The sequence below is a fragment of the Raphanus sativus genome, chromosome 4 (genome assembly GCF_000801105.2).
Source record: "Raphanus sativus cultivar WK10039 chromosome 4, ASM80110v3, whole genome shotgun sequence".
NCBI classification, from domain to species: domain Eukaryota; kingdom Viridiplantae; phylum Streptophyta; class Magnoliopsida; order Brassicales; family Brassicaceae; genus Raphanus; species Raphanus sativus.
Window position 1 is genome coordinate 12,046,834 of NC_079514.1, and position 23,138 is coordinate 12,069,971.

Consider the following 23,138-nt stretch of genomic DNA (forward strand, 5'->3'; position numbering starts at 1 on the left):
GAACAACAGAAGACTACTTGATTTTCTCTGATGGGCCGACGGGCCCATTTAAGGGTAATAAAGGCGGGTCGGGTGGTGAAGTTGGTTAAAATGAAAAGGTCAAACCCGGTATTGTGTGGAGGAACAAAACAACAGAAACTGCGTCTACTTCTACACAGTTCTCACAAGCATCATCATCATCACCAAACACAGGGGCTTTGCTAGGGTTTAAAGTTGGCTGCTCTGTCTGATGATCTGGACTCTTTTTATTACTCTCACTCAGTAAATCTCCATTGAATTCGGACAGGAGACGTATCTATCGAGAGAGAGAGAGAGAAAAAAATGCTCCCTACAAATGGCGCAAAGGCTATTCGTCTGTTGGCTCGTCGGTGTCTCTCCTCATCGCGTGTACAAGATTTCGCCAATCAGGTTGGTTCTTCTCTCTCTCTCTCTCTCTCTCTTTCTCATTCTATCTCTTAATTTGAAGCTGTGTTCTATGGGAATCTGCAGAAACTCAGGGGAATAGCTGTTGGGAGTTATAGGAGATTGAACACAGTTAGTGGCAATCCTGCCAAAGTTCTTGGAGATCACGCTTCTAAATCTGGTAAGTTTTGCAATATAATTCGCTATATATCGAAAGTGTAATTCATGATTTGAATTGAGTATTTGCCAGAGGATTTAACATTTTATATGTTGATGTAATGTCAGGGCATGATCGGAAATGGATCGATTTTGGAGCTTTTAATTCTAATTTTGGTTCAACAAGGTCTATTCATGGAACAGGTAGCATCTGACACAGTTTGTAGATTGTTTTTTATAATTTGAATCTCTTAAACATTGAAGTTTGCGTTATTTTTTTCTGTTACCAGGTTCTTCATCTATGTCAGCTAAGGACTACTATGAACTTCTTGGTGTGAACAAGAATGCCACAGATGGTGAAATCAAGAAGGCTTATTATGCGGTAGGGTTTATATGGTTTGAGTTTTTTGCATCTTTTTTGGCCTACTGGTTCCTCTTTTGATTGATGCTATTGTTTTCCAGCTTGCTAAGCAACTCCATCCTGATATGAATAAAGATGACCCAGAAGCTGAGAAGAAGTTCCAGGAGGTCTCAAAAGCATATGAAGTGAGTTTGTCTCCACATCTTTTGACGAAATTGTTTGGTATGATATGATCTTATACTGAAGGGTAATTGTGTTTTTTGTTCGGATCAGATTTTGAAAGATAAGGAGAAGCGTGACCTTTATGACCAGGTACATAGGCCTCATAATATTTCTTGGATTTTGTTATTGCAAGGTCCTCCCTGGATCTACTTATTAGAGATGTGATCTAAGTTTGCTGTAATGTCTGCTGCAGGTTGGGCATCAAGCATTTGAGGCAAATGCTAGTGGTGGGTTTCCAAATGATGGAGGAGGAGGAGGCTTCGGTCAAGGGTTTAGCCCCTTTGATAACCCATTTGATATCTTCGATGTAAGGATAGCCCAACGTCATACTTCCTTTTGAGTGCAAATGGTTAAGTTATCAACAACATTCATTGTTCTTTTAAAATTATCAGATCTTCAGTAGAAGCAAGCAGGATTTTGGAGGTCAAGATGTCAAGGTATCATGGTTTGCTTAAGATTAATTTTGTGCCCCAAGAAATAATATTTTTTCCTTCTATACTCTTGTAAGGTTTTGCTTGAACTTTCTTTCATGGAAGCTGTTCAAGGATGCTCCAAAACTGTAACTTTTCAAACCGACATGGCTTGTGATACTTGTGGTATGTATATATATTATTACATCAAAGTGCTCTCTCTATATGTTGGTATTGTATCAATCTTTTAGTTAATGTTCGTTTTATTTTCTTCCTCTCGCGTTTAGGTGGACAAGGTGTTCCTCCTGGTACCAAACGTGAAAGATGCAAAGCCTGTGATGGCTCTGGGATGGTCAGTATCATGTTACCAAAACTCTAGTTTTGACCACTGTAATTATGAATTTTTTTTTTTGAAAAAATGTTTTAAGGTGAGACAGCTATGTTTTTTTTCAGACAACAATGAGAAGGGGTATATTAAGCATCCAACGAACTTGCCAGCAGTGTGGTGGAGCTGGTGTAACGTTCTCAGTATGTCATATATTTAATTATTGCACTTTATATATCATATGCACAGTGATTATCTCTCTGTGTGTGTATGTCTATATATATATATATCTTAGGATGGACAATAACTACTAGATTCATCACAAATGCTTGGTCTTTAAGTAGGTTTCTATAACGATTGGATTGCTCATGAATGTCTCTTCTTTTTTGGGGTATTACTAGAGTCTTTGCAAATCATGTAGAGGGGCTAGAGTGGTTCGAGGACAGAAATCAGTGAAAGTCAATATCGATCCAGGTTATTTATTTAATTTTACTTTTGCATATCTATAGGTAATTAAAAATTGTGTCGTCTAGATCCCTTCGAGCTCTTCTATTTTACACATTTAAAAATAAAAAATCTTTCAGGGGTTGACAATAGCGACACAATAAAGGTGGCAAGGGCGGGTGGGGCTGATCCTGAAGGTGACCAACCTGGAGATCTTTATGTTGTTTTCAAGGTGACTTTACTGAGAATCAACATTCTAATGGAAAATCATGTTAATAAAGTGAGTAATTGTATTCTCAATAGTCAATATATCTCGGCTGTATTTTACTTTGTCAGGTTCGTGAAGATCCAGTGTTCCGCAGAGAGGGATCAGATATTCATGTGAATTCGGTTCTCAGTGTTACTCAGGTGAAATAACATGCTCTTGTCAATCCTGTCTCTTAAAGTTCGTAGATGCTTTTTTAAAAAATTCAGGATTTGTTTCTAACTAACTTCTAGTGCAGGATCTGTGAGCTCTTTTTACCATCTTTTTTTGTTTTGTTGCTGATAACCAAGTTTATTTTTCATCTTTTTATCAGGCCATTCTTGGAGGAACCATTCAAGTTCCAACACTTACCGGTGATGTTGTCGTGAAGGTCTCTAACTTCTTTTTACATGCTTTAAAATTTTGTCTGCTTAGCTAAATGAACAAATGTCTACAATATTAGATAGCATTGTGCCAGCTGGATGTCGAACTCCAGTGAACTTGTTTGCTAGTCAATTACAGTTTTTGGTTTCATTTCCCACTTGGTGTAGTTTAGGGATGGTCTAGGAACTTCTCCAGTAAATCTAACTTGGAAACTTTTTTGTGTCGCAGGTCCGTCCTGGAACCCAACCTGGTCAGAAAGTAGTGCTAAGGAATAAAGGTGTGCTTTCTTCTTTTGCTTGTGTAGACAGTTATAACATAAACTGAAAACATAAAAAGCAGTTTTTGAGTATGATATTGAGCTAAAGACAGTTTCTCAAATCCATTTGGAAGTTGGGAGAGAGTGAGAAACCCAAGTGTTGTTGAGTATATTCTTGTGTGTTTACTTATCAAACCTCATCCATTTTTGTTTACGATACGAACAGGTATTAGAGCAAGAAAGTCAACTAGATTTGGGGATCAATATGTGCATTTCAACGTCAGCATCCCTGCGTAAGTCCACCCCCATAAAAATCCCCAAGTAAATTGTGTACACCCATAGTAATAATCTCTTCTTATGTTTTGTTTATATGTGTTATGGCAGGAGTATAACGCCGAGACAGCGTGAACTGCTTGAGGAATTCGTTAAAGAAGAACAAGGTGAATGTGAGAAGCGCACTGCTTCTGGATCTTCCCAGTGAAACAAAAAACTTTAAATGCTTATTATTAGCTGAAAACAGTTTTATAATGGCAGTATCATCAAAACCCTTGGATCATCTTCTTCTTAATCGAACTATCAATTGCGTTAGGATTAGTAAAAGTGTTTGTTTTCGTATTCCTTTTAACTAATTCTACGATGCTACAAGATAAAAAGAAGAAGAAACAGGTGTTGTTGTTACCCGTTTTTGCTTGTCAAAGTTTCATATTTTATAAATAAAAGATGCGTTCATGTTTTGGATTTCTTCCGTGTGGACATGTTTTTCTTTATCGTATTGCAGTGAACATCTTTTGTAAAGTGTTTTCTAACTTGACGAAAGAGAATTGTATTAACTTTGACATTGATTATATAATGTGGGATGTCACATAATCATCGTTATTATATGATCAACAAAGATTAAGCTGATTTAAAAAAGTAACTAGATTTTTGATCCGCGTAAAAAGCGCGGATACTATTTTATTGTTTTTTCTTTATAAAAATTAATAATTTTTGTTTTAATTATATAAACTATGACATAATCAAATTTCAATTATGCGAGTTTATTATAGTGTGTACAGTATGACGAAATTTATAATACTTCAGACAACCGTTTTATGTTTCTAAAAAAAGTTAAACAATGGTTATATCTGAAATTCGTATTTGGGCAATCATTTATATTTAAAAATTATAAATTCCATAAAATTTTATAGTATAGTTGACTATAATGAAATTAGTTTCCACGACATCATAACTAATCGGTTCAAAAAATCGAAAGACCCATTAATAAAATTGTTATAGCTCTATTTAAATGTATTATAGACCCAAAAAACTGAAAGACAATAATGCTATTAGTGAAATTTTTTAGTTAGTACTGAAATTTTTAAGCACGGGTATGTTTTTTGTTAAGTATTTTGATAAATATTTATAACTTTTTATTAGAAGACAAATATTTTAAAAATTATTTTATTATAATGTTTGAGTTTCAAATATTGTTTTCATATTCACACGGACTTGTAGATCCGCAACTCTAGTTTGGTTTTAATGAAAAAATTATTTAACTGAAAATCGAAAATCTTATTAAAACCCATAAACCCGCTACTAACCTACAATCCAATACCGGTTGATGATAACTCTAAAACAGCTGCAGATTGACGAACTGTATATAATCCAATTTAAATTTAATGAAACATTTGTTAATTAAAAATATGATAAAATCCGATAAAAATTCAAAAACCCAGTTTTAACCCGTGATCAGGAACTGGTTGATTTGATAAAACCTCAAAAACTTAAGTTTAAAAATATTTTTCGTTTTATCTTAATACTATTAGAACGCTCGTATAGTCCAAGTGATTTCTGTAAGTTTTGTGTCAATACTTGTGATTCTATGATGATATATGTAATTATACGAAGCTTTTAATTATATGTTCACTCGGATTTACATAAAAGCATTGCTAGCCACATAGGTTTTTTTTGTTGTGTATAGTCATAGTCAAAGTACACTCATATAATAGTAACACATTGTTAATGATATAATTTGATGAGCAACATACGACAACAGTATAACCTGTTTAAATTAATAATCGATAGATTAATATCTCTATTAGTTAATATAATTTCATAGTTTCAAATTGGGTTTTTGATTTAATTAGTATCTCGATAAATTAATAATCTCTATAAATTAATAAAAAAAAAATATAGTTTTGATCTAATCCCAACATTATTAATTTATAGAGGTTTTACTGTAATTGGAAAAGTGACATTCATTGATATTATTATTAACTAATTGCAAGACTTAAAAATAATAATTAGATGGGAGAATTAATCCATAAGCCCAATGTAATATATATACTTTGACTATCTTATATAAGCCCAAAATATAAGTTATATAAGTCCAAAAAGACAAATGACAATTATGCCATTAATAAATATTTAATCTTCTTTGAAATTGTAATGGTACTAGGTGTTTTCTTGCACCATGTGCAGTAAATAATTTTTAAATCTAACTTATATTTTTAAATAAAAATTATTAAATATTATAGTTTTTACTATTTTCTTACTAATATTTAATATAAATTTGATATATATTAAATTAATTTGTATAAAACTAATAAAATGATATAAAATTGTATAATTATCAAAAATTTAGCCTAAACAATATTTATAAAATTTGTAGATATATAAAAAAATTATGATCTTACGATTAGATATTTAAGTTTTTTATAAAATTGTAAAAAAATTGAAAGCTTTAGTAATACAAATTGTATGATTATACAAAAATAATAAGATTTCAAAATTTGAAATGTTATATATGAATATATTTATTTTATAGATGATGTATGAGTTATTATCATATTTAAAAATATTACCAAAAAATATCAATATTAAATGTAATATATGAATTATTACAATATTCTAATAATTGCCAAAAATATAAATCAATATTAAATGAAACTATTCATGTCATATTTTTCGGAAGTCATGTCATCAATTTCAGTAGTTATGTCATATATTTTTAGCGAAATTGATTATAGGGAGCACATGTGGCAAAATCACTTAGCAGATATAATGTAGAGGATTTTTAGAAAATTTTAACATTTCATTAATGGTATAATTTGGAAATGATTCCCTTTTAGTGGTATTGATAGTGGCAAATTTTAATTTATAGAAGTATATATTAAACGATTTCGTCACTCTCTTAAAAAGTAGAAAAAAAATATTCTCTGGATACAATCATACAATGAATATGGAGCGTCAAATACAGACACCAAATCTACTACCATCTCCCGCCATATCACACAAACAATAAAGACACGTTTACTTCTCTCTCTCTCTCTCTCTCCTCTTCCTCGCTTTTGTCGGAACAGTCGTTATGGAGTTGCCGGTTGTAGATCTGTCTCGTTACCTACAATCATCCTCCAACGGCGAATCGGATCCTCATCTGGTAACCGATCTCCTCGACTCGTGCCGAGAGGTGAGTCGGATCCTGAAGGAAACCGGAGCTCTACTTGTCAAAGATCCGAGATGCAGCGCCCAAGACAACGACCGTTTCATCGACATGATGGAGACGTACTTCTCCAAGCCCGATGAGTTCAAGCGGTTGCAACAGAGACCTAATCTCCACTACCAGGTTCACCTCTAGATCGAAAAAAGAACTTTTTTTTTATTACAGCAAAAACCACAGTCACATGTTGTGATGTCTCGTCTGCACGAAAGCTAATTATTTTTATTTATTTTTAATAGATCACGATTTGATTCAATCTTTGTTAAAAGTCTACACCTTTTTTGATTGGATATAGGTTGGTGTGACACCGGAAGGAGTTGAGGTTCCAAGAAGCTTGGTTGATGAAGAGATGCAAGAGAAATTCAAGACGATGCCTGAAGAGTATAAACCACACGTTCCCAAGGGACCAGATCACAAGTGGAGGTACATGTGGAGAGTAGGTCCTCGCCCTTCTAACACACGCTTTAAGGTATGTTTTAAGACTATATATTATATATGTTTGTATATATAATAATATTTGGAGGTGATTGATTTTACTAGAAGTGGCTAATGTTTTAGGAGCTCAACTCTGAGCCTGTGATACCAGAAGGTTTTCCAGAGTGGAAAGAAGTAATGGACTCGTGGGGTTACAAAATGATTTCAGCTGTGGAGGTTTAGCCACCACTGCCTTCAGTGTTTTGTTTTTTGCATATGATGCTTGTTCAGTTTTATAACTGATCATGAGGTGATGTTTTAATTGTTCAGGTTGTTGCTGAAATGGCAGCAATCGGGTTTGGTTTGCCCAAGGATGCGTTTACATCCCTCATGAAGCAGGTCAGTTCTTAGACCTTCTAATGTTTTAGCGTAATTTTTTTTTTTTGTTTATGTTAACTTTGAAGAGTATTCTTGTTGTGAATCTCAGGGTCCTCATCTTCTTGCTCCAACGGGAAGTGATCTTAGCTGTTACAACGAGGAAGGCACGATCTTTGCAGGATATCACTATGACCTTAATTTTTTAACGATTCATGGAAGAAGTAGGTTCCCTGGTCTATATATTTGGTTAAGGAATGGTGAAAAGGTTGCTGTTAAAGTTCCTGTAGGCTGCCTCTTGATTCAAACTGGAAAACAGGTAATAATTACATAATTACTTTTGACAGCCAATTAGCTAAAATTTTTGGCACTCTTTTTTTTTTTTTTTGGCACTCATATGTGTGCAGATAGAGTGGTTGACTGCTGGAGAATGCATTGCCGGAATGCATGAAGTAGTTGTCACGAGCAAGACTAAGGATGCAATCAAATTAGCAAAAGAACAGAACCGAAGCCTATGGAGAGTTTCCTCCACTGTAAGTCCTCTCTTCCTAAACCCAATTTCCTGTTTAAGTTTTTTTTCCTGACCCTTTGGCTTATCTGGAAGACCTGTCTTGCAGTTGTTTGCCCACATAGCCTCAGATGCGGAGCTGAAACCTTTGGGGCATTTCGCGGGATCATCACTGGCAAGTAACTATCCGGCGATACCCGCAGGAGAGTATGTTGAACAAGAGCTCTCTGTCATCAATCTAAAAGGAAAAGATGCATTATCATAAGTTCATAACTGTGCTGTTCAGACACAAACCAGTTGCATTGTAAGGTCTGAAACCTCTGCTTTTGCTGAGCATCTGATCTTGACAACTCAGAATTGGGTCGAATGTGGGACTTATATTTACTTAATCTAAACGTTTCAAATGTTTTATCTATTTGCGTTTTAGTTATGTCAGTGAATACCAAACACATGATAATCACAATTTGTTAAACCATGCCCCTATCTATATACTAATCTAACTTGGTTTAGCTTCAGTTGCCATAATCAAATAACTTGTATGTTTAATTGAATCCAGTTCTCAGTTGAGTCTATAATCTTTCAACTCTATAATCAACAGCTTACATACAAAGTAGACACATTATTTATGCAGTCAAAACAGAGGAGGCCAATGAGATCACAAGAAAAGACAAAATGATTCTATGATGTCCCACAACATCCTTTTCCTTTAGCTTCAGCCTCTTCACCAGGAACAACAATCTTAGTTCCTTGCAGGAGTGAGGAATCACCACCAGATTCTCCTTCCTCATTAGCAACAAGATTCTTTTTGCTCACTATCCTATAGATCTCAGTCAAAACCGTGAGGAAAGACGGCTCGACATTGATGGAATCAAGAGCTGATGTCTCCATGAAGAAGAGGTTCTCTCTTTGAGCAAACTCTTTGGCATCCTCGGTTGGTACAGCTCGAAGTGTGCCGAGATCAGTCTTGTTCCCTACAAGCATGATCACAATGTTCTTGTCAGCGTGTCCTCTCAGTTCTTCTAACCACCTCGCGACATGATCAAAAGACTGCCGTTTTGTTATGTCGTACACTAGCATTGCCCCTACTGCACCTCTGTAGTATGCACTCGTCACAGCTCGGTACCTGAAAGAAATAAATAAAAAAATTGGAAAACTAATGTTCATAGAAACCCTATAAACTTTACAAAACCTAAAACGTTTAAACCAAGTGGTTTATAGATTCTTTGACAAGTTACGAGTGTCTATGATTCTTTACTTACACGCAATGGATAAAAAATCATATGTCTTTATAATAATGAAAGGTAAAGTGAAAGTACCGTTCTTGACCAGCAGTGTCCCATATCTGAGCTTTGACAGTTTTATTATCGATGGTAAGTGTTCTCGTCTGAAACTCGACACCGATCGTTGCTTTCGACTCGATGCTGAACTCGTTCCTAGAGAATCTAGCGAGAAGCTGAGATTTGCCAACGGCAGAGTCGCCAATCAAGACTACTTTGAACACATAATCTATCTTCTGATTGAAATTGGTATGGAGATTTGACATCCTCTCTTGCCAAAAACTCAGAGGGCTTACGTAGAGCTCAAAGAGGCGATCAAATGAAAAAACTTGAGAGTCGATGATAATGAGCAGAGAGTCGAGATCTGATTTGGGTCAGCACGTTAGAGAGATGGAACGACCGGGAAAAAAGGTAATTTATAAAGAAGAAAGTGGGTTTGGAGCATCGGTAGACGTGAGAGGAAGAAACGAGGAGGGAACGTCAACCAAGTGGGTCCCCACTTGTGCCTTTATCGCTTTATTTTTAAAAATTACTTTATTATATATCACGGAAATTTGGTTATTTTGGGGTGGCCACTGCCATTTTAGAAAATTTTAGAAAAATAAAATGTAACCAATTCATCATTCAACAAGTTTGATTTTTTTGGAGATTTATAGTTGCCTCAAATAGAACAGAAAATTCAATTACTATTATTTTCTAACAAGTTGGATCGATCATACTAGTTTTGACTTTTGATAACAACAAATACTAGGATATTACCCGCTTTAAAATGCGGAAATATGTTTTAAAATTTGAAAAATGAATTATTTTAATATAACATAAGTATTATTCTTTTTATAAAATCAATAATTGATTATTTAAATTTATAAAACTGGTAAACAATCTTACTGTAAATATTTTGACTTTAAATTTAATTGAGTTGAATATAAATTTATGATTTTACTTACTATTATCAGCTTTAAAGATTTTTTACTGACAATTATATACTATTTATATAAATAAATATTTTAAATTGCATTTTCAGATCTATTTTTATAATTGTGAGATATATTATTATTTTTGAAAGACTCTTAAAAAATTTCACGGTTTTCTTTGAAATTGGAACTAATTTAATATTTTAAAAACATTTGATATTCATATGATGATTATCCACACAAAAAAATTATAGTGTAGAGATTACGTTAAAATGTAAATTTTTATATAACTTAAATGATGAAAATTTTACTTGTAATCTTGTTGATACAAATTTACATAGTATATTTTATAAAAAAAAATTTGATAGTTTACAAAATTTGTGATAAAATATATTATAGATTTTATTTTTAAAATATACATTTTAAAATTTTAATATTTTATATAACAATACATAACAAAATATAATCATTAATTGCAGTTTTCAGTTTTGATTATAAGATATACATATTGTTAAGAAATCTGGTTTCTTTCTTATATAACTATAAATATATGTATTGTAAACATGGATCTTGTTCTTTTCGAAAATCAAAAATTGATTATTTAAATTTATAAAACTGGTAAATAATCTTACTTGTAAATATCTTGACTTTAAATTTTAATTGAGTTGAGTATAAATTTACGGTTTTATTTTTATTATCAGATTTAAAGATTTCTACTGGTAATTATATACTATTTGTATGAATAAATATTTTTAAATTCATTTCCAGATCTATTTTAGACGTATAAAATATATTATTCTTTTTGAAGGATTCTTAAAAAAATTTCACTATTTTCTTTGAAATTGGAATCAATTTAGTATTTTAAGAGCATTTAATACATATGATGGTTTCCCACTAAAAATAAACAAATATTTATAGTTTACATTAAAATGTAGAATTTTATATAATTTAAATGATGAAAATTTTATTTGTTTTCTTGTTGATATGAACTTATATAGTCTTGTTGATAGTTTACAAAAGTTGTGATAAGATATTATTATAGTAATTTTATTTTAAAATACACTGTTTTAAAATTTAATATTGTTTTTTTTGCAATAATTTCATTTTATTTGACCCTGAATAACTGATACAATGATTTATACAGAGAACCAAATGATTACATATTGCTGTTTAAACAATCTAGCTCTATTTGCTAATTGATCAACTTGATGTACTAACTTTCTAGGAACATGTCTAAAAGAAAAAACATTTTGATTGGCAATATTGAGGATATAAGCTTCATTACAAGCAATACCTTCTTGTATATAACAATACATAACAAAAGATAATTCTTAATTGCAATTTTCATTTTTGGTTATAAGATATAAATATTGTTAAAAAATCTGGTTTTTTTCTTACATAACTATTAAAATATATTATAAATAAATAAATATTTTAATTAAATATATACTTCTAAAATATGATTTCTTGATATAGAGGTATTATCTTTCCATTAAACTAGAGAAACTTAGAATAGTTAAATATATATTATTACACGTATATTTGGTATAGTTATAGAAAACCTGATTTTTTATAAATATTGATAATTATATAAGATATATAGATATAAATAGATTACGAATTTTAGAATATACATATTTAAAATCTTTTTATTTTGATATCTAAATATTATTATTTTATTTTATTTGAGAAAATATAGGATGGTTCAAAAACAATTTAAACAATCAAATATTAATTTAAAACTAAAAAATGATTGGTTATAGTCTTATATTTTTGAACTTATATTACTGAAGATGTCAATTTTAATTGGATCATTATAATTATTTTAGTAGTCCAAAAATTTGTCGATAAATAGAATTCTATTTTAGTAGAACATATAACATTTTAGTTTGACAAAAAAAATATCAATAAGAAAAGTAAAAAAAAAAGCTATTACAATGGTTGCCAAGCACACTTTTGAATACAACCTCTGATCTTTAAACTAGGGATGGGCAAAAAACCCAAACCGAACCGAACCGAACCAATCAAACCGAAGTTAAACTGAACAAAATCAAACTGCGCTCTTTATGTAACCCAATTAGTTTATGTTTTATTCAACCCGAACGGTTTGGTTTGGTTTGGTTTGGTTTAAACCGAACCAAACCGATAATCCAATATATATAGTAATAATATATATATATATATATATATATATATATATATATATATTAACATATTGTAAATTTTAGTTAAAGTTTCGTTTTTCATTTTTTCATAACTTCCATATCTTTTTAAAAAAATTATAAATACGATTCAAATAATACTATTATATATAAAATCATGTTGCATAAGTTTTTATATTCCCACTCTATCGTTTATGAGTTGATTATTTTTTAATAAAAGTATAAAACTGATGCCTTCATTTTTTATAACCAACCCGAACTACACCGAACCAAACTAGACCATAATAATGTAAACCGAACTAAATGTAAACCGAACTGAACTGAACCGAATTAAATCCAAACCGAACTCAAACCAAAACTAGTTTGGTTTTAATTGGTTTGAGTTTCATAAAACCCAAATTACCCAAACCAAACCGAATTCAAACCGAACCCGAAAACTAAACCGAAATGCCCACCCCTACTTTAAACGGTAAAGGCTTGTTTTCTTCACAATTATTAATTTATTATTATAGAGAAATGTAAAATTATAAATACATCTTTAGAAAACATTGTAAAAATAGTGTTTGATTTACTTTAATTTGAAAAATACAAAATAATAATAATAATTAACTAAATGACTAGTTTTTAGATCAATTTTTCATAAGCATAATAATATTTGTATATTAAAATGAAAATGTTATTTTAAAAATTAGATTTCTTTTTGTCAAACTTTTGTTAAAAATAAGATTATCATTAGTTTTCAAGATATTATAAATTTAATTTTAATATTTTAGTGTTTTTAGAGCCCTCATCTTTTATTGGACCTTAAATATATCTGACCTTGATTACAAGCATAGCACCGAATCACACCACATGCCACAGTCAGACCGGATCGAACCACTGATACAGAAAAAAAAAGTTACCGGTTCGTATTTCGATCTGGTTTTTAAGAGCACTGGATAACAAACTAAAAACAAACCTAAGAACCGAACCCGACAATTGCGACCCTCTCTGTCTGTTTTTCTCCTCCACTCGTCCGCCGTATTCGTCGTTTCCACCACCGTGAGTCCCTTTTTGATGCTTTCTCTGCTTTAGAAGCTACTCTTCTGCTTCTCTGTTCGTCTTTTTAAGATACTTATCGCCTCTCGTTATAACTACCGCTAAAATCTGAGCTTAATTCATGGTGAAACCTTATCTGTAATGTTAAGCATTAGAAAAAACTTAGATTCACAATTTGCTTTATTTAGGTCTGAGATTGATGCTATGTTAGCTTAGTTTCTACTTGTTGGAACAGTGGGATTATGTAATGTTATCTTGATTTATCTGATGTAATGATACATAATGCTCTCTGATCTGATCTAATCCATGATTAAGAACCTCATGTGAAAGTTCATAAATGTCGAAGAAGTAGCATATGACTTAGAGATTCATGGCAATTGTTGTTTCAGAATGTCGTGTCTTACTGTTATGGTACCAAAAGGACACCCGTTTTGTTTTGCTTTCAAGCTAATGTATACATTCTTTGTATAGTTGATTGTCAGGCGGTTGTTAGCCATGACAGTTTCAGATGCTTATCGTCCTCCTCTGTTCAGGTATGTGCCTGACGGTTTTAGTTTTTTTTTTTTTTCTTTTTTCTGATAATTATGTTTATCTGCAAGCGAATGGTCTTAAACTTCCTCTCTTTCTGTTATTCATGTTCAGTATTGCCCCGATGATGGGATGGACTGATAATCATTACAGAACCCTAGCACGTATGATATCAAAACACGCATGGCTCTACACGGAAATGTTAGCAGCTGAAACTATTGTCTACCAAGAAGACAACCTGGTACTCAATGGATTAGGGGGCTTTTTTTTATTATTACATCTTGAGTTTATGACGCGTTTGATTTATGTGTTTACTGTTGTACTGCTCAGGACAGCTTTTTGGAGTATTCTCCAGACCAGCATCCCATTGTTCTTCAAATTGGTGGAAGAAACTTGGACAACTTGGCTAAAGCAACCAAGCTGGCTAATGCTTACGGCTATGATGAAATTAATTTCAAGTATGAGTGACTGATTCTATAAGACTTGGTGCCTTTTACATATGAATGTGCTCTTGGTTTACTGACATGCTGGTTTGTTATGTAGCTGTGGATGTCCAAGCCCAAAAGTAAGTGGACGGGGATGTTTTGGTGCTGTTCATATGCTTAACCCGAAGTTTGTTGGTGAGGCTATGTCTGTCATTGCTGCCAATACCAATGCAACTGTCACCGTTAAATGTCGAATAGGGGTTGATGATCACGATTCATATAATGAGCTTTGTAAGTTTTTCCTTACACCTATCTTTTCAAGTTATATGTTCCCGTGTTTTATCTTTCACTTATGGATGTGTTTGACTTACTTTACCTTTTCGATTGTTATTTTTGTATTCAGGTGATTTCATTCATATAGTTTCTTCATTATCTCCTACTAAACATTTCATCATACATTCACGAAAGGCGTTATTGTCTGGACTTAGCCCAGCAGATAATCGTCGAATTCCTCCCTTAAAGTACGTGCTGGCTCATGTATCTCTTACGGTTATCTATTTTGGAGAGATATATTGCTCTAACTCAGCTTGTTTCCAAAGAATATCTCACTTTTTTTTTTCATCTGCACAATGCAGATACGAGTATTTCTTTGCCCTATTGCGTGATTTCCCAGACTTGAAGTTCACAATAAATGGAGGCATAAACTCTGTGGTTGAGGTGAGGTTTCTAAAACGGATCTTTATTTTGATTCCAAAGTCGAAACTCAAGTGTCAAGGGAGGCCAAATATTTACACTTCTTCCATTTACCTGTAGGCAGATGCAGCATTGAGGTCTGGAGCTCATGGCGTTATGCTTGGGCGGGCCGCATACTACAAGTATGTGAAAGCCTTTTCCTGTATCTTTTTTTACATTTGTGTTCGACATCACATGAATATTTGTTTCTGTTTTGTGTAACAGTCCCTGGCACATTTTGGGACACGTCGATACTTTAATATATGGATCTCCAAGCAGTGGGATTACAAGGCGACAGGTTTTGAGAAAGATTACTTATCTGAGATCAACGATTTTAATTGACATCTGATCTACAACATATGATGTGATTTGTTGTCTGTAAATGATGTGTAGGTTCTTGAAAAGTATCAAGTCTATGGGGAGTCAGTTCTCGGGAAATATGGAAAACGCGGACCAAATCTTCGTGACATAGTGAGGGTAATGGTGTTTCCAAGGCTCTCTATTTTTGAAGTTATTATTACCTATCCGATGACACAAGCGTGTTATAACAGAAGCAAAAACTTTTTGTTTGCAGCCATTGATCAATTTGTTCCACTCAGAGATTGGAAATGGCCAGTGGAAACGTAGAACCGATGCTGCTCTCTTGCATTGCACCGTTAGTCAATTCTCTCTGACACTCTTCTCTGTTACTCTTGCTATACAAATAAACTTATCACTTGTCTGTTACTTTTGCTCTACCAAGAACTTGTTAACTCACTCACCTCTTGTGTTTTGCAGACAATGAAATCATTCTTGGACGAGGTGTTACCGTCAATACCAGACTTTGTCCTGGATTCATCTGTTGTCAGAGAGGTTACTGGGCGTGAAGATCTCTTTGCGGACGTACGACGTTTGTTACCTCCACCTTACCAAAGAGAATCACCCAAAGAGCTAGCAGGACCTGTTATTGAGGAATGACGAATCTTTTTTGTTAGATATATTTGTACTTCTAATATGATCATTAAATCATTAGAAAGCTGCTCAATGTATAAGCCATACCTTTCATTACAAATGCTCTATCTACCTAATATCTTTTGTTTTTTCCGATTGCCGCAAATACCAATGCATCTGTTACAATACAATGTCTTCAACTTATGTCTACCTAATGTCTTCAACTTATGAATCTGTTACAATACAATGTTACACACTGTCATCATTTGATGATATTTTCGATTGCTGCAAATACAAATGCATCTGTCACTGTTACAATACAATGTTACACACTGTCATCATTTGATGATATTTTCGGGTATTTGCTGGTTTTTAGTATAAATACCGAACCAATTGAATAAGCAAACCGATAATCTAAAACTGAATGAACCGGTTTAAATCCAAACCGAACCGAATGTTTAGGCATATGAACAGTGATGATGATCTCTTCAATTTGGATCCAAAATCTCCCTTCAACCCAAAACCTTCCGGAATCAGAGCGAGAAAATGGTGATGGATGCGACCAACCACGACGCCGTTATCAATTACACTACAAACTGGACTCTCGCGGGCGGTTCCCTCACAGACTCCGTCTCCTTCGAGTCATCCTTCTCGACTACCACCGCAAACCACGAATCCGACGACGGAAACGGAATCATCCCCGTGGCCAAGTCACCGCTGCTTCTGCTCCCTCCGGTTCCTAACGGAGATCCTTGTGAAATCACCAGTACGGTGCTTGATCTCCGCTTTTTTGTACTTTACTTCCGATTATTTTGTTTTATTCGTTATTCTCCATGATTTTGAATCCGGTTATAGATTGAAGTAGATCGGTAGTGTTATCGGTGTGAGAATCTTATCTACTAGTAGTGGATGTCTCTAGCATTGTTGATGTTGTGATTTTGGTTGCAGTTACGTTTGCACAAGAATATGAAGTAAGGCAAGTCTATATCCGAAGTAGTGCACGTGTATACGAAGTTTATTACAACAAAAAGAAGCGAGATGATAGAGAATACCTCTGTACAGTTCGATGTGGCGTTGCAGTGAGAGAAGAAGAAGAAGAAGATGAAGAAGCTTCTAAGAATGGAGTGGAACCGGGTGAGGATGATGATCCGATGGCGAAGAAGGTCAAAGCTAATGGGAAAGGACAGACCAAGGAAGATGACTGGGTTGAAGTGAAATCAGTTCCACAATTAGGTCAACAGGTAAAGAGGTTTTTAAGGAACTTTGGCTTTAGTATCTCTCTATACTACTTTTTATGTAAATAATTGGTGTTAATGGGGGAAATGATTTTCAGGATCTTTATGAAGCAACTGCAGAGATCGATGATGCAGAGCCTTGTGTTTCCATTACACTCCGTCTTCTCTCGCTTCAGGATAAAAGATGTGCGCTTGTTGATGAAGTTTATGTTTTTGCTGATCCTGTTGATCCGAGTGAGTCAGAGAAGGAAGAAACAGGTGAAACAGGAAACTCATCCAGTAGTGCGTTTATGGCTATGTTTATGCCCGCTCTCTTACAGATGTCCCGAGGAAAAGATGTCAGAAAAGAGCATGACAGACAAGTTTTCGGACAGTCCAACAGCAGGAATCCAGCTAGTTTAGGAGATTCGAGTGGATCAGATAAGACTGTGAATGAGATTCAGCAGGAGCCAGATTTCGCTAGCGCTGATCAGAAAGGAGTGGACTTACCAGTTTTAGCCAATACGCTTGCAAAGCATGCTGATGCAACACGAGTACCTGAAGCAGAAATCAAACGTGATGTATCTTGCAGTAATGTGGAAACTATACTCCATCAGCTTGTGAACAAGGTAAGCAGGTTAGAAACTATCTTGACAAGTTTTGAAGATCGGATGTTGAAACCTATCTGTAGTATTGACGCAAGGCTCCAGCTAGTAGAGGAGAAACTTGAAGAGCTAGGCAAGAAGTCATTTGAATCTGAATTGCTTGATCAAACAAAAGTACCCAATCTGGGCTCTCAGGGCAGTGATACAGATAAAACTTCTGAAACCGATCAGTTGGATGGATTGAACAAAAACACAGATAATCCACAATTGGCTTCTTGTGCTACAACAGTTGTTCCTGACTCCGCTAGTATAGACAAGGGTGAAGATTATGCTGTTGTACAGCCGAAGAACAAACCGGATGATATTCTTACAAAGTTCGTAGAACCGAGGAATGAAAATAACTCAATCTCAGGAGAGGTGATTTCTGCTGAATCTGAGATCAGTAAAGAGGAGGTTAGTCATTCTCTTGGGGAAGGATCTTTGGAAGAGAATCCAAAACGTTCAGTGTCTATAAATGATGCTTTGGCATCTGCACTTACTGGATTGTTGTCTTCAACTTCAATCACGGACGGAAAATTCAGCCAAGCCCTCGTAGTAAGAGCCCCTGATTTTTCAGATGAAGATGACATGGAGACGGAAGAGGAACCTCAGACTGATTCCCATCCAGACAAAAGCCAAGTTGCAGCAGAGGAGTTGGGAAACACATCCTCTGCCTCGGAGAGCCCAACTTCTCCACGGAAAGAGCCTGGGATTACTCTTTGTAATGAAGAAGGTTCTCAGGAAATGATTAATGATGTTCCTGAAACACTGGGTGATACTGTGGGAGGTTATGCAGATGGTGAGACTGTGGTTGGCGTCAGTGACTATGGGTTAGATGGAGATGCAGTGACATCAAGCGCAAAAGCTGATCATTATTCAGAGAGCGAGAAATATAGTTATGAGCGCAGGAATCCCGATTCCTTGGATCACGAGCTCGCGAGTTCAAATGTAACTACTAAAGAATCTGAAGAAGAACCTGAAACGGGTGATGTTTTGAAGAGTGTTCTCGGTTTTCAACCTAATACCTCTTCGGTCGACTTCCTAGCTCCTGTTCTGGATGTGAAGTTTAATTCAGAGAGAAAAGTCTCAGACAGCATGTGTCTCTTTGAGTCACTCTTCACGGAAGGATCTAAGACTGTTGTAGTAGACTGCGACAACGGAGGTTTTGGTGATGATAACTTGGTTTCAGTGGAAGATGGAGAAGAACTAAAAGGCCCACCAACAGATACCCTTTCGTCTCTGGAGATGGATTACTATGAGACGAACGAGATGTATCTACAGTTGAATGCTGAGATATCAACAGCAAGTCTGATATGAAAGGAACATTTGAATTCGGCATCCAAGTTTTTATAAGTTTGCATCTATCACTCCGCAGAATCTACAAGTGTAGGTTGTGAATGTTGGAAAGAAACAGTCTTACTTTGGGATTTTGGAACTGGAAAGTAGAGAAACTTTTTTTTGTTTTGCAATCTTTGTAAAGATCTTAATGAAGCATAAGTAATGGAGCTCATAATCTACACTTGGTTTTGTATTCCAAAGCTTCTTGATCCGACGTTAAACCTCCGTTACTATAAAAAAAAATTGAACCGAAATCAAACCAAGCATAATTAAAACAAAAACCGGAAAAGTCGGAAGAAAGCCCAATTGGTAAAAACTTTAGCTCCACGCAATGTATAAATGGGCTTGGTCTATTGGGCCCAATGTTTTGTCACACACAGATATATATAGTCCTTAAAACATCCCTGCGCAGCCGCATCGTAGAGTGAAACAAGCTGCATCCTCCATTTAGGGTTTTCACCAAGTCGTCTTCTTCGCATTTCCGGAAGCAATCATGGTGAAGTTTCCTGGCTTCGTTTCTCCTTTTATTACCCTTATGTTCCTCATGAATTTCTGAGTTTAGTTTGGATCTGTGGCTCTCTCTCTCTCTCTCACAGGTTCTCCAAAATGACATCGACCTCCTCAACCCTCCAGCTGAGCTGGAGAAGAGAAAGCACAAGCTCAAGCGTCTTGTGCAATCTCCCAACTCTTTCTTCATGGTACGTTTTTCTCCCTCCGTAATCCCCGTAAGACATGATTGGATGCGATGCCAATAAATCTGATTTTTCGTTTTATGTTTGTAGGACGTCAAGTGCCAGGGATGCTTCAACATGTGAGTTTTCTATATAATCTGTACATTGTTGTTGATTACTTGATTGTTTTCTATATAATCTGTACATTGTTGTTGATTACTTGATTGTTTATTTGAATGTTGAATATGGATTACTATTTTAGTATTAGGATTAATCTGTAAGTAGTATGTTTTTAATTAAACATGTTGATTTTTCAAACAGAGTTGGATGTTGTTTCTTGAGGTTTTTTTTTAATTGACAAGAGACTTTTGTAGTAAGTAGTAGTGATGTGAAGAGGTTACACTTTAGTGACGCATTGCTTTTGTGTTCATTTGCAGAACAACTGTGTTCAGCCACTCTCAAACAGTTGTAGTATGTGGAAACTGTCAGACTGTTCTGTGCCAGCCCACCGGTGGTAAAGCAAGGCTCACTGAGGGTTGCTCTTTCAGGAAAAAGTGAAATCATCATCTTTTCAAAAATGTTGCTGTGATGTTCAGTTTGGTTTTTCTAGTTATTGTTATTGTCTTGTGACGTTTCTTATGTTTCTTATGAAAAGATTTTGAATACATGAAAACTAGTTGAGTTATTAATCCTATGCTTTATTTTAGTTTTCATCAATCTCAGGCTGCTTCACTTTTGTCTGGTTTCTTGTTCATTGTATTGCATGTTGGTTTTGTCATGCGATTGAATAAATAGCCATTGATAGAAGTGAAAAGAAGTTTATTTCCTTGTATATGTACAATTTAATTGCTTGTGAAAAGCACTGTGAAATTGCTAGAAGAAATTTGCACACTCGTCTTTGAAGAAGTTATAAGCTGTTCGAGTCTTGAACGCAACAGATTAGTATTTTTCTAATTTGATGCATGGCTCCCTTCTACCAAATGCTCTCTTGGGCCTATTTGGACCTTGTTGAACGCATCTAATGGGCCTGTTATTGGAACCTCAAATGCATCAAATATTAGATGCTTTTTTTTTTTTAATTGACAAGATTTATGTGCCTTTTCGACCGTAGTTCCTTTGAGCCGAAAGACTAGAACTAGTAAATTATATTACCTTCCCGACATCAGATTCAAACTGGTGATTAAAGCAAATACCTTAGCGATAGCTAAGAAAAAGTAAACATATCTAAACATCTAATTGAGTGTGAGGTGTGAATTTGGAATCACACTAACTAATGTCTGATAGACGACAAGACAAAGTATAATGTCTAAAATAATATCTTAGAAATCTAAAGGATCAAAGTGTAGCTATAAAGTGTTAAGAGAATCTTATAAAGCTTTAAATATCATGAACAAATGAAATTCCGCGGCGTCTTGAAATGTGAGACCGAGTCAAGTAAGTGCGCAAACACTTCGCCACAATAATACGAAACCATCACATGCATTCAGTTTCCACCTTTCTTCTGTGTTTTCCTTCTCCAGTTTCATAGAGAAAGTACATAAAGAATTATCTTTCAAAAGAAAGAAAATAAAATATATAAAAAGTAATTGTTAAAAGCGTTTTTAAGAGAAGCAGTAGTGAAGTACAATGAATTTACGTCACCGATCTCTTAAGTGGTCTGTAACTTTAACGAAACATCTTTCGTATTCTGATATCTCTTTTTTACAAATTGGATGAAACTTCTTTCTTTTAGGGGTAACAAATGACACTTTTTGCTAGTTTAGTTGTCAAGTTGCTGTCAAAGGTAAAGTTAATCACATTAATCAATTTTTAATTGAGAAGTGGATAATGATTTTGGACTCCTTGAGGACTTTATTGAATACTAGATTTTGACCCGCGTTTTGAAAACGCGGGATATTTTTGATAAAAGTATCAATAACAATGTTCTCCTGTTTTGATAATTTGAAATGAATTTTTCTGTTTAAAATATTATTGCATTTAAATAGCGATTTTATATCCGTTTCGGATCAATGGTCGAACCGCTAAATCCAGTGATCTGATATGTAACCATGTTTGGAGTTAAAGAGTTATCTATATAGATGTAAAATCTAATTGATTGAACCAATCAGATAAAACTGGAAAAAAACCCTTAAACCCCAAACTAATTGATTGAACCAATCAGTGACCAATATATATGAAATCCAATTTAATATATTGATGTAAAATCTATTTTTTTTTTATTATTTCACTAAATAGATATCAGTTATTGATATGTATATAATCCATAATATAATACGTAGAAATAAAATTAATTTAAAGTTATATATATATCTTAATAATATAGATTCTCAAAAATATATTTGTACAATTTATTAAGATTGGATTATAAAAAGTAGAGTGATGTACAAATATTTAGGATAAATAATTCACGGTCAAACAAATATTCTCAATGTGTATTATTAAAATTTTATAAAAAACACAAAAAAAATTGGACAATATATACAGTTATGAAAATATTTTGGTAAAACATTTAATACACAAAATGAAAAGTTAATAAGAATCATAAAGGAATACATGATTAGGTGCATTAATGACTCAATATTTGTTAGGCAACATTAATAGGGGAGCAAAATGGTTTCCAAATATATTTCTTGGGAATATTCTTTTGATTAGTTAAATAAAAAATAGAGCATTAAAATTAAATAACAATGGCATACCATTGTAAATAACTCAAATATTCAAGGGTAGAATCCTATTAGGGATTCTGCTTTAATAGTATTGATCAATTTTGTTAAATGCACTAAATAGTCTAATTTGGCACTTATTAGCAAGTATGATGAGTTTGACAATTGTAAACATGTGGAGTATAAGTTAATTCTGCCGAATCATTTTGTTAAATAACATCATAATTTTCGAATAAGGCTTTGTATCCAATAATCCAAATCATCGCGAAAATTCACTTATTCATTGTTTTGAATGTTCGGTTTTATAGTTGTAGATACATATTTGTATTTGTTCATCTATCTTATTAAAACAGAAACATTACAACTTATTCTAGGTGGATTCTAAAGATGGACCTCTTATATTTAAATTAAACATCATCCCTTATTTATAATACATACTATATATGGTTTCCATATATTATTACATATGGATTTAATACGTACCATTATTACATGTTGATTTATATACTAAGAATATAATACGTACCATTGCTCTGAAACTAAATCTTACAATTATATTGCAATTATACATAATTCATCTGTTTGTCCATATTGCAATTATATATAATATATAGATATAATAT

At 33.7% G+C, this 23,138-nt stretch overlaps 6 protein-coding genes across 6 annotated transcripts; 5 read left to right on the plus strand and 1 right to left on the minus strand.

Moving 5' to 3' along the window:
* The first annotated feature begins 114 nt into the window (after window positions 1-114).
* LOC108853646 (chaperone protein dnaJ GFA2, mitochondrial) lies at window positions 115-3,942 on the plus strand. Its single transcript, XM_018627061.2, has 18 exons — window positions 115-408; window positions 490-583; window positions 688-762; window positions 849-940; window positions 1,021-1,104; window positions 1,193-1,231; window positions 1,335-1,448; window positions 1,534-1,578; window positions 1,650-1,737; window positions 1,839-1,903; window positions 2,005-2,079; window positions 2,278-2,350; window positions 2,461-2,552; window positions 2,657-2,728; window positions 2,899-2,955; window positions 3,177-3,225; window positions 3,431-3,497; window positions 3,589-3,942. The coding sequence occupies exons 1-18, from the start codon at window positions 322-324 to the stop codon at window positions 3,683-3,685; spliced, it is 1,365 nt and encodes a 454-aa protein (XP_018482563.1). The 5' UTR covers window positions 115-321; the 3' UTR covers window positions 3,686-3,942.
* Window positions 3,943-6,418: 2,476 nt separating this feature from the next.
* Window positions 6,419-8,410, plus strand: LOC108849239 (uncharacterized). The gene is made up of 7 exons (XM_057009613.1): window positions 6,419-6,808; window positions 6,978-7,151; window positions 7,241-7,333; window positions 7,427-7,495; window positions 7,584-7,790; window positions 7,879-8,004; window positions 8,089-8,410. The coding sequence occupies exons 1-7, from the start codon at window positions 6,551-6,553 to the stop codon at window positions 8,242-8,244; spliced, it is 1,083 nt and encodes a 360-aa protein (XP_056865593.1). The 5' UTR covers window positions 6,419-6,550; the 3' UTR covers window positions 8,245-8,410.
* A 132-nt stretch (window positions 8,411-8,542) lies between these two features.
* On the minus strand, window positions 8,543-9,678 carry LOC108851449 (ras-related protein RABA4c). Its single transcript, XM_018624882.2, has 2 exons — window positions 9,296-9,678; window positions 8,543-9,102 (listed from the first exon to the last, which is right to left on the minus strand). The coding sequence occupies exons 1-2, from the start codon at window positions 9,520-9,522 to the stop codon at window positions 8,658-8,660; spliced, it is 672 nt and encodes a 223-aa protein (XP_018480384.1). The 5' UTR covers window positions 9,523-9,678; the 3' UTR covers window positions 8,543-8,657.
* A 3,544-nt stretch (window positions 9,679-13,222) lies between these two features.
* On the plus strand, window positions 13,223-16,134 carry LOC108849631 (uncharacterized). Its single transcript, XM_018623216.2, has 12 exons — window positions 13,223-13,373; window positions 13,842-13,903; window positions 14,013-14,139; window positions 14,229-14,356; window positions 14,442-14,614; window positions 14,727-14,844; window positions 14,959-15,040; window positions 15,137-15,198; window positions 15,281-15,353; window positions 15,449-15,532; window positions 15,630-15,710; window positions 15,833-16,134. Exons 2-12 carry the CDS (start codon window positions 13,866-13,868, stop codon window positions 16,010-16,012), a joined length of 1,146 nt encoding a protein of 381 aa, XP_018478718.2. The 5' UTR covers window positions 13,223-13,373; window positions 13,842-13,865; the 3' UTR covers window positions 16,013-16,134.
* Window positions 16,135-16,438: 304 nt separating this feature from the next.
* On the plus strand, window positions 16,439-19,336 carry LOC108853640 (uncharacterized). The gene is given in 3 exon segments (XM_057007734.1): window positions 16,439-16,751; window positions 16,934-17,205; window positions 17,259-19,336. Coding segments are annotated over 3 exon segments (2,394 nt in total). The 5' UTR covers window positions 16,439-16,531; the 3' UTR covers window positions 19,161-19,336.
* Window positions 19,337-19,540: 204 nt separating this feature from the next.
* Window positions 19,541-20,563, plus strand: LOC108851596 (40S ribosomal protein S27-2). Its single transcript, XM_018625053.2, has 4 exons — window positions 19,541-19,677; window positions 19,778-19,879; window positions 19,964-19,992; window positions 20,290-20,563. Exons 1-4 carry the CDS (start codon window positions 19,675-19,677, stop codon window positions 20,408-20,410), a joined length of 255 nt encoding a protein of 84 aa, XP_018480555.1. The 5' UTR covers window positions 19,541-19,674; the 3' UTR covers window positions 20,411-20,563.
* The last annotated feature ends 2,575 nt before the right edge of the window (window positions 20,564-23,138 follow it).